Source organism: Mustelus asterias, chromosome 25 (assembly GCF_964213995.1).
Source record: "Mustelus asterias chromosome 25, sMusAst1.hap1.1, whole genome shotgun sequence".
Taxonomy (NCBI): domain Eukaryota; kingdom Metazoa; phylum Chordata; class Chondrichthyes; order Carcharhiniformes; family Triakidae; genus Mustelus; species Mustelus asterias.
This window is the reverse complement of record NC_135825.1, coordinates 36224345-36238810: the sequence shown is the minus strand read 5'-3', so window position 1 is coordinate 36238810 and position 14466 is coordinate 36224345. Positions and strand designations below refer to the sequence as shown.

Below are 14466 nucleotides of genomic sequence, written 5' to 3'. Positions count from 1 at the left end.
ATCTTCTCTCACAGCTGGCTGAGCAGATTTTACATAAAATACCTTTGTGCAATATCATCCCAGATCCCAATCAGTGATGACACTTAGAATAAAATGTCACTAAATCAGCAGTCTCACTCAGTGAAGTCACAGTGATGGCTGATGCAGCAAAGAGAAATAGAATGGATGCAGCCATTAATACACTCTCGATTGAAGGACATTTTGTCGGGACAAAGTAGAAAGAGATTTGCTCAGCGTCAAATAAGAATTTAGTAAAATTTAGACCACAAGTGCTTTACACATTTACTAAAATTGCAACAAAAATAGGAAAATATTCCAGCACTGACATATCTCATCTTATTCAGCACAAAAAAGGTACATTACGTTCAATTTTCTGTGTAATCTGAAAATTAATACAATAATAGATAAAATCGAGCAAAATTTTCTTCTAAAATTGCAACATGGTGCAACACTTTCAGGTTGAAATTTCACCAGATGTGAGTTTCAGAAGGTTAGCAGTTTCCTTGGAACAATGCAGCTTAAAGCTTTACATCACCATTAAGCAGGAAATTGGAAATTGCAGTCAGGAATTTAATTTCTATCCACTTACGCTTTTATAGAATCATAGATTCCTTACAGTGCAGAAGAGCCATTTGGCCCATCGAGTCTGCACTGACTCTCTGACAGAGTTTCTTACCCAGACCCTCTCCCCCGCCCTATCCCTGTACCCCCCACATTTCCCATGACTAATCCATCTAACCTACACATCTTGGAAAACACAAAGGTGCAATTTATCATGGCCAATCCACCTAACCTGCACACCTTTGGACTGTGGGAGAAACTGGAGCACCCGAAGTAATCCCACACAGTCAACGAAGGCCTAAATCGAACCCAGATCCCTGGCACTCGAGGCAGCAGTGCTAACCACTGTGCTGCCCCCAAAAGTGAAGCAGATGGGTTTTTATTGACAATGGCTTCAATGTCCTCCTGAATTCTGATTTTTGTTAAATTTAAATTTCACCAGCTGCCATGGTGGAATTCAAACCCAAGTTCCCAGATCTTGCCCTGGGTCTCTGCGTTAGCAGTTGAGTCACAATACGACTGCACCACTGCCTCCCTTACAAAAAGAAGACTCCGTCCCCACCAACCTTTCAGTTAATAGCCAAACACACTAGCCAATTGCGCCACAGAGATGGAGAATAAAATGCTTGAAAATGAAATGTTAGCTTTGCTTTGCTTTGACACTGGTAGCAGCATTCAGCTGTAATGAGACGGTTGCAGAGTTGCCAGCAGTTTAGTTTATGCCCTGTGGGGTCATTTTCTAGTCCACATTTATTGGACTTAAAATAACAGGCACACCTACATATATCTTAAAACCCTTAGAAGAAATCTGTTAAAAATATGGATTTGTGTTAATCTGGCAGCAGGAGTTCACTGCATTTTTAGATTATGCTTATTATGCTGGGAGGAGGCTGCTTATACCATGTCCTGCATTCCCCCCTTATGAATTTTCCAAAGATTATTACGGGAACATTGTAGGGGGCGGGGGGGGGCAGGGAGAGAGGGGGACGATGGCCTAGTGGTATTATCAAAGACTATTAACCCAGAAACTCAACTGATGTCCTCGGGATCCAGATTCGAATCCCACCTTGGCAGTTGGTGGAATTTGAATTCAATAAAAAATATTTTGAATTAAGAATCTACTGATGACCATAAAACCATTGTTGATTGTCGGGAAAACCCACCTGGTTCATTAATGTCCTTTAGGGAAGGAAATCTGCCGTCCTCACCTGGCCTACATGTGACTCTTGAGCCATAGCAATGTGGCTGACACTCAACTGCCCTCTGAAATGGCCAAGCAAGCCACTGAGTTCAAGGGCAACTAGGGAATGGTGATAAATGCTGGCCCGCCAGCGACACCCATGTCCCATGAATGAATTTTAAAAATTGATTAGAAGTGAAGGTCTCTGAACAGGCAGAATGCATTTTGAAGGAGAGGGTGAACAGCCAGAGGTTGTGGTACATATTGGGACTAACGACATAGGGAGGAAGAGTGATGAGGTCCTGCAGCAGCAGTTTAGGGAGTTAGGTCGAAAGTTAATAAGCAGGACATCTAAAGTTGTAATCTCAGGATTACTCCCTGTGCCAGGTGCTAGTGAGGCTAGGAATAGGAACAAAGAACAAACAAAGAACAAAGAACAGTACAGCACAGGAAACAGGCCCTTCGGCCCTCCAAGCCTGTGCCGCTCCTTGGTCCAACTAGACCAATCATTTGTATCCCTCCATTCCCAGGCTGCTCATGTGACTATCCAGGTAAGTCTTAAACGATGTCAGCGTGCCTGCCTCCACCACCCTACTTGGCAGCGCATTCCAGGCCCCCACCACCCTCTGTGTAAAAAACGTCCCTCTGATGTCTGAGTTATACTTCGCCCCTCTCAGCTTGAGCCCGTGACCCCTCGTGATCGTCACCTCCGACCTGGGAAAAAGCTTCCCACTGTTCACCCTATCTATACCCTTCATAATCTTGTATACCTCTATTAGATCTCCCCTCATTCTCCGTCTTTCCAAGGAGAACAACCCCAGTCTACCCAATCTCTCCTCATAGCTAAGACCCTCCATACCAGGCAACATCCTGGTAAACCTTCTCTGCACTCTCTCCAATGCCTCCACGTCCTTCTGGTAGTGCGGCGACCAGAACTGGACGCAGTACTCCAAATGTGGCCTAACCAGCGTTCTATACAGCTGCATCATCAGACTCCAGCTTTTATACTCTATACCCCGTCCTATAAAGGCAAGCATACCATATGCCTTCTTCACCACCTTCTCCACCTGTGTTGCCACCTTCAAGGATTTGTGGACTTGCACACCTAGGTCCCTCTGTGTTTCTATACTCCTGATGACTCTGCCATTTATTGTATAACTCCTCCCTACATTATTTCTTCCAAAATGCATCACTTCGCATTTATCCGGATTAAACTCCATCTGCCACCTCTCCGCCCAATTTTCCAGCCTATCTATATCCTGCTGTATTGCCCGACAATGCTCTTCGCTATCCGCAATTCCAGCCATCTTCGTGTCATCCGCAAACTTGCTGATTACACCAGTTACTCCTTCTTCCAAATCATTTATATATATCACAAATAGCAGAGGTCCCAGTACAGAGCCCTGCGGAACACCACTGGTCACAGACCTCCAGCCGGAAAAAGACCCTTCGACCACTACCCTCTGTCTCCTATGGCCAAGCCAGTTCTCCACCCATCTAGCCACTTCTCCTTGTATCCCATGAGCCTTAACCTTCTTAACCAACCTGCCATGTGGGACTTTGTCAAATGCCTTACTGAAATCCATATAGACGACATCCACGGCCCTTCCTTCATCAACCGTTTTTGTCACTTCCTCAAAAAACTCCAGGAAGATAGTACAGCTCAACACGTGGCTAAACAGCTGATGTAGGAGGGAGGTTTTCAGATATCTGGACCATTGGGGTCTCTTCCAGGGCAGGTGGGGCCTGTACAAGAAGGACGGGTTGCATCTAAACTGGAAGGGCATAAATATTCTGGCCGGGAGGTTTGCTAGTGTCACACGGGAGGATTTAAACTAGTTTGGCGGGGGGGGTGGGAACCAAAAACAAAAGTGAATTAGCTGAAGGGGAGCCAGAGAGTAGGGCTAGTAAGACTCAGAGAAACAGCAGGTAGGGTGGGGTTGCTAATCAAAGAGGGTCTGGTGGACTGAAGTGCATTTGTTTCAATGCTAGATGTGTAACAGGTAAGGCAGGTGAACTTAGAGCTTGAATTAGTACCAGGAACTATGATGTTGTTGCCATTACAGAGACTTGGTTAAGGAAAGGACAGGCTTAACATTCCAGGATACAGATGTTTCAGGCGGGATAGAGGGGGATGTAAAAGGGGTGGGGGAGTTGCACTACTGGTTAAGGAGAATCTCACAGCTATACTGCGGAAGGACACCTCGGAGGGCTCATACAGCGAGACAATATGGGTAGAGCTCAGGAATAGGAAGGGTGTAGTCACAATGTTGGGGGTTTACAATAGGCCACCCAACTGCCAGAGGGAGATAGAGGAACAAATATGTAGGCAGATTTTGGCAAGCTGTAAAAGTAACAAGGTTGCTGTGGTGGGTGATTTTATCTTCCCCTATATTGACTGGGACTCACTTAGTGCGAGGGGTGTGGATGGAGCAGAATTTGTAAGGAGCACCAGGAGGGCTTCTTGAAACAGTATGTAGATAGTCCAACTAAGGAAGGGGCCATATTGGACCTGGTATTGGGGAATGTGCCCGGCCAGGTGGTCAATGTTTCAGTAGGGGAGCAGTTCAGGAACAGTGACCACAATTCAGTAAGCTTTAAGGGACTGATGGATAAAGATAAGTGTAGTCCTCAAGTTAAGGTGTAAAATTGGGGGAAGGCTAATTACAACAATATTAGGCTGGAACTGAAGAATGTAGATTGGGGACAGATGTCTGAGGGCAAATCAACATCTGGCATGTGGGAGGTTTTCAAGTGTAAGTTGATAGGGATTCAGGACCGGCACATTCCTGTTGGGATGAAGGACAAGCATGGCAAGTTTTGGGAACCTTGGATAACAGGAGATATTGTGAGCCTTGTCAAAGAGAAAAAGGAAGCATTTGTCAAAGCTGGGAGGCTGGGAATGCACAAAGCAAGTGTGGAATACAAGGAAAGTAGAAAGAAACTTAAGCAAGGAGTAAGGAGGGCTAAAAGAGGTCACGAAAAAGCATTGGCCAGCAGGATTAAGGAAAATCCCAAGACTTTTTATACATATATAAAGAGCAAGAGGGTAGCCAGGGAGAGGGTTGGCCCATTCAAGGACAAGGGAGGGAATCTATGCGTGGAGCCAGAGGAAATGGGCGAGGTATTAAATGAGTATTTTGCATCAGTATTCACCAAAGAGAAGGACTTGGTGGATGAGGAGTCTGGGAAAGGATCTGTAGATAGTTTGAGTCATGTTGAGATCATAAAGGAGGAGGTATTGTGGTTCATGAGAAACATTAAGGTAGACAAGTCCACAGGGCCTGATGGGATACACCCCAGAATACTGAGAGAGGCAAGAGAGGAAATTGCCGGGGCCTTGAGAGAAATCTTTGTATCCTCACTGGCCACAGGGGAGGTCGGCAGTTTGACCTGGTGTTGTTAAAACTCTTACAGGGGAGGTCCCAGAGGATTGGAGAATAGCCAATGTTGTTCCTTTGTTTAAGAAGGGTGGCAAGGGTAATCCAGGTAATTACAGGCCAGTGAGCCTTACATCAGTGGTAGGGACATTATTGGAGAGGATTCTTCAAGACAGGATTTATTCCCACTTGGAAATAAGTGGACGTATTAGTGAAGGGTCGTGTCTCATAAACTTGATCGAGTTTTTTGAGGAAGTGACGAAGATGATTGATGAGGGTGGGGCAGTGGATGTTGTCTACATGGACTTCAGTAAGGCCTTTGACAAGGTCCCTCATGGCAGGCTAGTGCAGAAGGTGAAGTCGCATGGGATCAGAGGTGAGCTGGCAAGGTGAATACAAAGCTGGCTCAGTCAAAGAAGACAGAGGGTAGCAGTGGAAGGGTGTGTTTCTGTATGGAGGGCTGTGACAAGTGGTGTTCCTCAGGGATCAGTGCTGGGACCTTTGCTGTTTGTAATATATATAAATGATTTGGAGGAAAATATAACTGGATTGATTAGTAAGTTTGCAGACGACACAAAGTTTGGTGGATTTGTGGATAGCGATGAGGACCATCAGAGGAAATAGTAGGATATAGATCGATTGGAGACTTGGGCGGAAAGATGGCACATGGAGTTTAATTCGGACAAATGTGAGGTAATGCATTTTGGAAGGTCTAACACAGATAGGAAATATACAGTAAATGGCAGAACCCTTAAGAGTATTGATAGGCAAAGCGATCTGTGTGTACGTACACAGGTCACTGAAAGTGGCAACGCAGGTAGAGAAGGTAGTCAAGAAGGCATGCAGCATGCTTGCCTTAATCGGCCAGGGCATTGAGTTCAAAAATTGGCAAGTCATGTTGGAGCTTTATAGAACCTCAGTTGGGCCGCACTTGGAATATAGTGTTCAATTCTGGTCACCACACTACAGGAAGGCTTTAGAGGGGGTACAGAAAAGTTTTACCAGGATGTTGCCTGGTATGGAGGGCATTAGCTATGAGGAGAGGTTGGAGAAACTTGGTTTGTTCTCACTGAAGCGACTGAGGTTGAGGGGCGACCTGATAGAAGTCTACAAGATTATGAGAGGCATGGACAGAGTGGTGTTGTACCTGTTAATTCTCAGATACTTTCGACCAGTTTGCTTACTACAAGGTTTTACCCCGGTGCCCTTATTTGCAAGATGAACAAAGGACAAACACAAGTAAAGGTTCAACAAGTTTATTAATAACAACACTATTAACCCTTAAATTACCCACATAAAACAAGAGGATACCCCAGATTCAAGTATACTACCGACAAGATGGTTTGGTTAAACTGCAGGCTTGATTCTCTGAGTCTCTCTGGTCCATCGTCACGAAGGTGAGTCTCCTTCCTTCCTTCTCTGGTCAGTCTTCTGAATGTCAAGGTCGTCCCCCCTGTCGAGTCTTCGCTGCTGTGTGTCTGAAAGTGTGTCCCTTTATCCCCCAGCCTGCTTGCCTTTCCAGAAACTTCTCTGGCTTCCGGCCAATGAGGTCCCAAGAGAGGGTTCCAATACCCAGTGGGTTTCTTGATGTCTGCTTGACAGGACACCAGGGTCCGCCCCCAGGTGCCCCATCTCCATGCTGTTGCTTACATGTAACTGCAGGAACTTTCGGTGACGGAAAGTCTGGCCCGATCTGGCCTTCTAACAATAGGCCGGTGCATTTCAATGAGGTGCAATGATCTCCTGCTAAGTATCAGTAGAGTGTAACGACTTTTGATAGGTGGTTGATGGGTCAGGTCCAGGCATGTTTGTGTATTTGTACAATTGGCATGCCTTTGGTTTGACTGTGTTTGATTTTAATATGCCCAATTCTTTAATTCAGGATATCCAATTTTATCAGCCTTAAAACGAGGCCCTGTTTATATCACCACAGTGGATAGTCAGAAACTTTTTCCCAGGTGGAAGGGTCAATTCCTAGGGGGCACAGCTTTAAGGTGCGAGGGGCAAGGTTTAAAGGAGATGTACGAGGCAGATTTTTTACACAGAGGTGGTGGATGCCTGGAACCCGTTGCCGGGGGAGGTAGTGGAAGCAGATACGATAGTGACTTTTAAGGGGCATCTTGACAAATACATGAATAGGATGGGAATAGAGGGATATGGTCCCTGGAAGGGTCGCAAATTTTAGTTAAGTCGGGCAGCATGGTCAGTGCAGGCTTGGAGGGCTGAAGGGCCTGTTCCTGTGCTGTAATTTTCTTTGTTCATTGTTCTCTTTGAATCCCTTGAAGAGTATCGAGGGTGTAGGAGTAGAGTTGAGAGAGAAATCAGGAGGGCAAAAAGGGGACACGAGATTGTTTTGGCAGATAAGGCAAAGGAGAATCCAAAGAGTGTCTACAAATACATAAAAGCCAAAAGAGTAACTAGGGAGAGTAACTAGGATCAACAAGGTCATCTATGTGTGGATCCACAAGAGGTGGGTGAGATCCTAAATGAATATTTCTCATCAGTATTTACTGTTGAGAAAAGCATGGATGCTTGGGAACTTGGGGACAAAAATAGTGATGTACAGTTCTGGTCACCCTATTATAGAAAGAATGCAGAAGAGATTTACTAGGATGCTACCGGGACTTGATGGTTTGAGTTGTAAGGAGAGGCTGCAAAGACTGGGACTTTATTCTCTGGAGCATAGAAGGCTGAGAGGTGACACAGGTGAGATCCCAGAGGATTGGAAGATAGCTAATGTGGTCCCATTATTTAAGAAGGGTAGGAAGGATAACCCGGGAAATTATAGGCCGGTGAGCTTGATGTCCGTGGTAGGGAAGTTGTTGGAGAGGATTCTTAGAGATAGGATGTATGCGCATTTAGAAAGGAATAAACTCATTGACGATAGTCAGCATGGCTTTGTGAGAGGGAAGTCATGCCTCACTAACCTGGTGGAGCTTTTTGAAGAAGTGACTAGAATGGTTGACGAGGGAAGGGCCGTGGATGTCGTCTATATGGACTTTAGTAAAGCGTTTGACAAAGTCCCTCATGGTAGGTTGGTGCAAAAGGTTGGATCTCATGGGATAAAGGGGGAGGTGGCTAGATGGGTGGAGAACTGGCTTGGTCACAGAAGACAGAGGGTGGTAGTGGAAGGGCCTTTTTCCAGTTGGATGCCTGTGACTAGTGGTGTTCCGCAGGGCTCTGTATTGGGACCTCTGCTGTTTGTGATTTATATAAACGATCTGGAAGAAGGTGTAACTGGGGTGATCAGTAAGTTTGCGGACGACAGATAGTGAGGAACATTGTCAGAGGCTACATAAGGATATAGATAGGCTGGAAATTTGGGCAAAGAAATGGCAGATGGAGTTCAATCCAGATAAATGCAAAGTGATGCATTTTGGTAGAACTAACGTAGGGGGCAGCTATACGATAAATGGCAGAACCATAAAGGGTGTAGCTACGCAGAGAGACCTGGGTGTGCAAGTCCACAGATCCTTGGAAGTGATGTCACAGGTGGAGAAGGTAGTGAATAAGGCATATGGCATGCTTGCCTTTATAAGACGGGGCATAGAGTATAAAAGTTGGGGTCTGATGTTGCAGTTGTATAGAACGTTGGTTCGACCGCATTTGGAATACTGCGTCCAGTTCTGGTTGCCACACTACCAGAAGGACGTGGAGGCTTTAGAGAGAGTGCAGAGGAGGTTTACCAGGATGTTGCCTGGTATGGAGGGGCTTAGTTATGAGGAGAGATTGGGTAAACTGGGGTTGTTCTCACTGGAAAGACGGAGGATGAGGGGAGACCTAATAGAGGTGTATAAAATTATGAAAGGCATAGATAGGGTGAACGGTGGGAAGCTTTTTCCCAGGTCGGTGGTTACGTTCACGAGGGGTCATAGGTTCAAGGTGAGGGGGGGGGAGGTTTAACACGGATATCAGAAGGACGTATTTTACACAGAGGGTGGTGGGGGCCTGGAATGCGCTGCTGGGCAAGGTGGTGGAGGTGCACACACTGGGAACATTTAAGACTTATCTAGATAGCCACATGAACGGAGTGGGATGGAGGGATACAAAAGAATGGTCTAGATTGGACCAGGGAGCGACGCGGGCTTGGAGGGCCGAAGGGCCTGTTCCTGTGCTGTATTGTTCTTTGTTCTTTGTTCATAGAGCCCTATAATATAATGAGGGTCATAGATCAGCTAGAAAGTCAATATCTTTTCCCAAAGGTAGGGGAGTGTAAAACTAGAGGGCATAGGTTTAAGGTGAGAGGGGAGAGATACAAAAGTGTCCAGAGGGGCAATTTTTTCTCACAGATGGTGGTGAGTGTCTGGAACAAGCTGCCAGAGGTAGTAGTAGAGGCGGGTATAATTTTTGACTTTTAAAAAGCATTTAGACAATTACATGGGTAAGATGGGTACAGAGAGATATGGGCCAAATGCGGGCAATTGGGACTACCGTGGGGGTTTTAAAAAAAGGGGCAGCATGGACAAATTGAGCCGAAGGGCCTGTTTCCATGCTGTAAACCTCTATGATTCTATGACTCTAAGTTCAACCTCTAACTGGCAGGAGCATATATTACAAGAACGTATTAATGTCCTGGTGGAAAATCTTGTTTCACTTGATAGTAATCTGATAGGATATTTTACTTGTGCTTCCTTTTTGATATTCCTCAATTACATTGTTCAATAACTCATATCAATGACATGATACTTTTTAAAAAGCCGCAGATAAGAACCTGTACAGGTCAAATTTCCTCTCATCCCTATTGTGACAATTGAACTATCACCAGATAACCTTGTGCATTAAAATTGGATCAGCTCATTTACGTATTTCTGTGGTTACCCACCCCCCCCCCCCCCCCCCCCCGCCCCCACCGTGCTCAGTACATGATATGCTAGTAGACTAAGGGGTGGGGGCCGGAATGTTGGGCACCTGTCAATTGTAAAGGTCTGCCGGTTGCCTTGACACTTCTTTATTTTTATTTTATAACGGTGAAGAACTTCAATTCTGCCTTTAAAGAGTAGGTTGCTAGAAACCAACTGCTAGGACAGAAACAAAAAGCTGCTTTATTACAAGAAGTGAGCTATCCGGGAGCAAAATGTGTAATTTTAAGGCAGGCCTCCCCTGAAAAGACCTTCAAAATAGGTACTTAACATCAGGAGTATTGCTTAGTCACTGAAGCCACATTTCCATTGTCATGCCCTCAAATTTACATGAAGCATGAGATCTTGATGAGCTGTTGCACAATCAGGGTGTTTCTCTCCGACATCTCCAAGCACTCAAATCGGATGCAGGATAAGATCCAAGTCTCCACGATCAATGAAATGTAGCTTCGTACTAAAGCACTGCTGGCATTGCTTATTGTCATGATGTGGAGATGCCGGCGTTGGACTGGGGTAAACACAGTAAGAAGTTTAACAACACCAGGTTAAAGTCCAACAGGATTATTTGGTAGCAAGAGCCACACAAGCTTTCGGAGCTCCAAGCCCCTTCTTCAGGTGAGTGGGAATTCTGTTCACAAACAGGCCCCACAGCTTGCCTGGACCTGCAGAGTTTCACTGGCTGTCCTGTCTGGAGACAATACACATCTTTTTAGCCTGTCTTGATGCTCTCTCCACTCACGTTGTTTGTATCTTAAAGACTTGATTAGCTGTAAGTATTCGCATTCCAACCATTATTCATGTAAATTGAGTCTGTGCCTTTATACGCCCTGTTTGTGAACAGAATTCCCACTCACCTGAAGAAGGGGCTTGGAGCTCCGAAAGCTTGTGTGGCTTTTGCTACCAAATAAACCTGTTGGACTTTAACCTGGTGTTGTTAAACTTCTTACATTGCTTATTCTACCATTGGGTGACAACATCAACGACAACAAATTGCATTTCCATGGTGTCATCAGTGTAGTTTTAAAAAAAAGTTCCAATGCCTCACAGGGGCATTAACAGGAGCACATCACGGACAGATGTGTGATTTCTTCCAGTCAGTATTGCCAGTAGGATGTTATTACATTCAAGTTGACTGTAGTCCATTGCTTCCCACTGCCTCAGAAAAGCAGCCAGCATAATCAAGGATCCCATGCACCCCGGACATGTTCTCTTCCACTTTCTTCCATCAGGAAAAAGATACAGAAGTCTGAGATCATACACTAATCGACTCTAGAATAGATTCTTCCCTGCTGCCATCAAATATTTGAATGGACCTGCCAAATATTAAGCTGACCTTTCCCTACACCCTAGCTGTGATTGTAACACCACATTCCGCACCCTCTCTTTTCCTTCTCCCCTATGTACTCTATGGATGGTATGTTTTGTCTGCATAGCGCGCAAGAAACAATACTTTTCATTATATCCCAATACGTGTCAATAGTAAATCAAATAGGTAGGTCTAGAAGGTAGGGACGTGTTCGGCACAACTTGTGGGCCAAAGGGCCTGTTTGTGCTGTAGTTTTTCTATGTTTCTAAATCAAATCTCACTAGAAATGTTAAATCAAAGACATCTTCCCACATTAGTTCATGATGCCATATTTAATGAATAGAGGAAATCACCCTAATTAATGTGACCATACAGTGAAACGGTGAACGCAATGTTTTTAAAGAGACAATTTTCAATTTTGATTCACTAGAAATTGAAAGCTTTCAGTCTTCATTTTAAAACTTTCAAGACAATTGTTTCAATGTTTTGACATTTTTATTTTTCTTTTGTTGCCAGGAGTAACGTGTCAAAATGAAAATGGAGACAATTCTGCACCAAACTGATTTCAGAATGTTGTAATTATTTTTTCTTAACTTTTGAAAATTGTTAATATTTTACCTAAGCATGATCAAGCTAGCTCTCCAATAGGAGTGATTTTACAGTAAATACAATAATGTTATAATAAAGGGGATTTAATTGCTTTCAAAACAGTGGACAACAGGAAAAATAAAGCTTCTGAGGTGATTAAAAATGAGTTTCAATTTAAACAAATACCAGCAAGGGAATAAATCAGGTTCAAAACTTTGTAAGATAAGTTGCTTTAAATTTTGCACTTTTTTATGTTCGAGAATTAAATACCATATTCACTCTATTTCAGTTATTTTCTGCAAAATAAATGTTTAAAATGTGAACAGGTTTTCAATTTAATGTGTTGGATTGTGGTTTATTTGTTTTGTAAAGTATGGTATTTTGTTAATAAAAAAAGTTGCACTAAACCAAATTATTTAATGCAAATTTTCAGAATAAGTTACCTGTTTCAAATTTTAAAACATTAGATGGTGTCATTCACATAACTGTAGTCATGAACTATTTGGGTGTAACCAAAGTCTTTACGAATAGTGCAGTAAGTAACAAATATTCCCTTAGGAGCCTGAGGGCATTTTCACAGTAACTTCATTGCAGTGTTAGTGTAAGCCTACTTGTGACTAATAAATAAACTTTAATAGCTACAAGTACTCTTTGAATTCAGCCCTTGAGTTCCATAGCACCCAATAGTTAATCTGCATAGATCATAAAAATGCTTAAATACTGCTCAGCACTAGGAATTTTTAACATAGTGTTTGGTTTTATGTTCATCGGTAGGCATATGGCCATTAGTTTGCTGAGGGACACATGCTCAATTGAGTTTGGTTGAATCTGCCTCGCTTCAGAAAGGTGATACTTCTGACCCTGAGTGGCACACTGCACTTCAATACACCACTGTATGAGTGTATTTCTATCCACAATTTCCACACAAGTAAACTTGCAATCTTAATTGGTAAGCTGTGCATTATTGGGAAAAGGCAAGATATTACCAGAACATAGTTAGCAATAAGCAAAAGGCTAAATGAACTAAATAGCCTGGTCTTTGCAATTATCGGTATAATAACAGTGATAGAATCATGTGTAAACCATCAAGAGTCAGTGAGGTTAATTCCAATTATTTTGAGCATTATGGGTTGAAGAAGACATTAATCAAACAATGGAAAAAATGGGCCTTCGATATATTCACTACAATATAGTTCAGTTTTGCCATTCTTGCCTCTGAGTAAGAAGGTTGTGGGTTCAGGTTCCACTTGAATACAGTCAATTTATGTCAGGCTGAAATTAGAACATAATGCTGAAGGACTGCCGCACTGTCAGAGGTGCAATCTATTGAACAAAATGATGAGCTGGGGTTCTGTTGCCTATTCAAGCGGACATAAAAGATACAATGGCACCATTCAAAGAACGGGAACGTTTCTCTTAATTTTCCTGACCAATGTTTATTCTCCAAAGCAAAGCAAATTAACGAATGAATATCTCTTTGTTTCAAAAGTAACTCCATGGCTCTGAAGCACTTTTGACATCCTGCAGATGCGCCAATTCTTTTTCTCTATAGGCAACATAATTATAATCCAAGGTAAACTTGTCTCATTTTTCTTTGCCGTTTTATATTCCATTTGAGCTGAAACAAATTTATTTATATCCATTTTATGAGCACTTTGTCAAAATACTGGAGTTTTGGTGCTTATGACACCCAATATTTATTTGTTAGTCGGGGCATTCTTAAGTGGTTTGGGCAGAAGAAAATATTGAGGCTAAGTTGCAAGAACTTTGCTGTCCAAACAACTCGGCTATACATGATCTGAGAACACATTATACCAACTTTGGTTGTCAGAGATGGAAATAGTTCCATTCCCCACCACTAGGCTTAGATTGTTTTCTTTAGAGCGGAGAAGGCTGAGGAGGAGACATGATTGAGGTGTATAAGATTATGAGGGATATGGACAGGGTGAGTAGGGAGCAGCCTTGGTTGAGGGGTCAATTATGAGGGGGCATAGTTTTAGGGTAAGGGGCAGGAAATTCAAAGGGGATTTGAGAAAACATTTTCACTCAGAGGGTGGTGGGAATCTGGAATGTACTGCCTGGGCAGGTAAAACCTTTAAAAACATTTGGATGAGCACTTAAAATATCATAACATTCAACGATATGAGACAAGTGCAGGAAAATGGGATTAATGCGCCTTTAGTGATAGATATTGTCGGTGCATACCCAATGGGCCAAAGGGACCTTTCTGCACTGTATGACTCTATGGGGGAATTTTCCTGCTATGATTCCCGTGGTGTCTGGGGTGGGTGGGGAACCACAAAAAGGTCCATTAACCTCGGGCAGGATTTTCCAGTTTTAGGCCGAGCGCAGCTGGAAAGCCCGCCCGATGACTCTATAACACTGCAATTTCTCATCTTTATGAGGGCAGAAAAACACAATCACATGAAAGATCCCGGTCCTCGTGCAATGTTTAGTTCCTTTTAAGGTCTGATCTTTTGTCGCTCTGGCACTAATGGTTGGCTTTGATGCAGTGGATGTGACTCAATGTAGAATCCATTCCTTCCTCTCCTGCATTAACAAAGGCTGCTTTTCCTTCGTGAAGAGACACAA

The 14466-nt window shown here is 43.5% G+C and overlaps 1 protein-coding gene across 5 annotated transcripts in view; it reads left to right on the top strand.

Annotated features, from left to right (window-relative positions):
* Positions 1-12305, top strand: part of lad1 (ladinin) — a 142947-nt gene extending 130642 nt beyond the window's left edge. For 2 of the 5 annotated variants that reach the window (XM_078197957.1, XM_078197959.1), the window contains one exon: positions 11803-12296. In XM_078197957.1, coding sequence (XP_078054083.1) covers positions 11803-11821 — 19 coding nt within the window. In that variant the 3' untranslated portion in view covers positions 11822-12296. Of the gene's footprint in view, positions 1-11802 lie in introns of all 5 variants that reach the window. The other 3 variants (XM_078197960.1, XM_078197958.1, XM_078197956.1) reach the window with 3 other exon arrangements.
* Positions 12306-14466: the final 2161 nt, after the last annotated feature.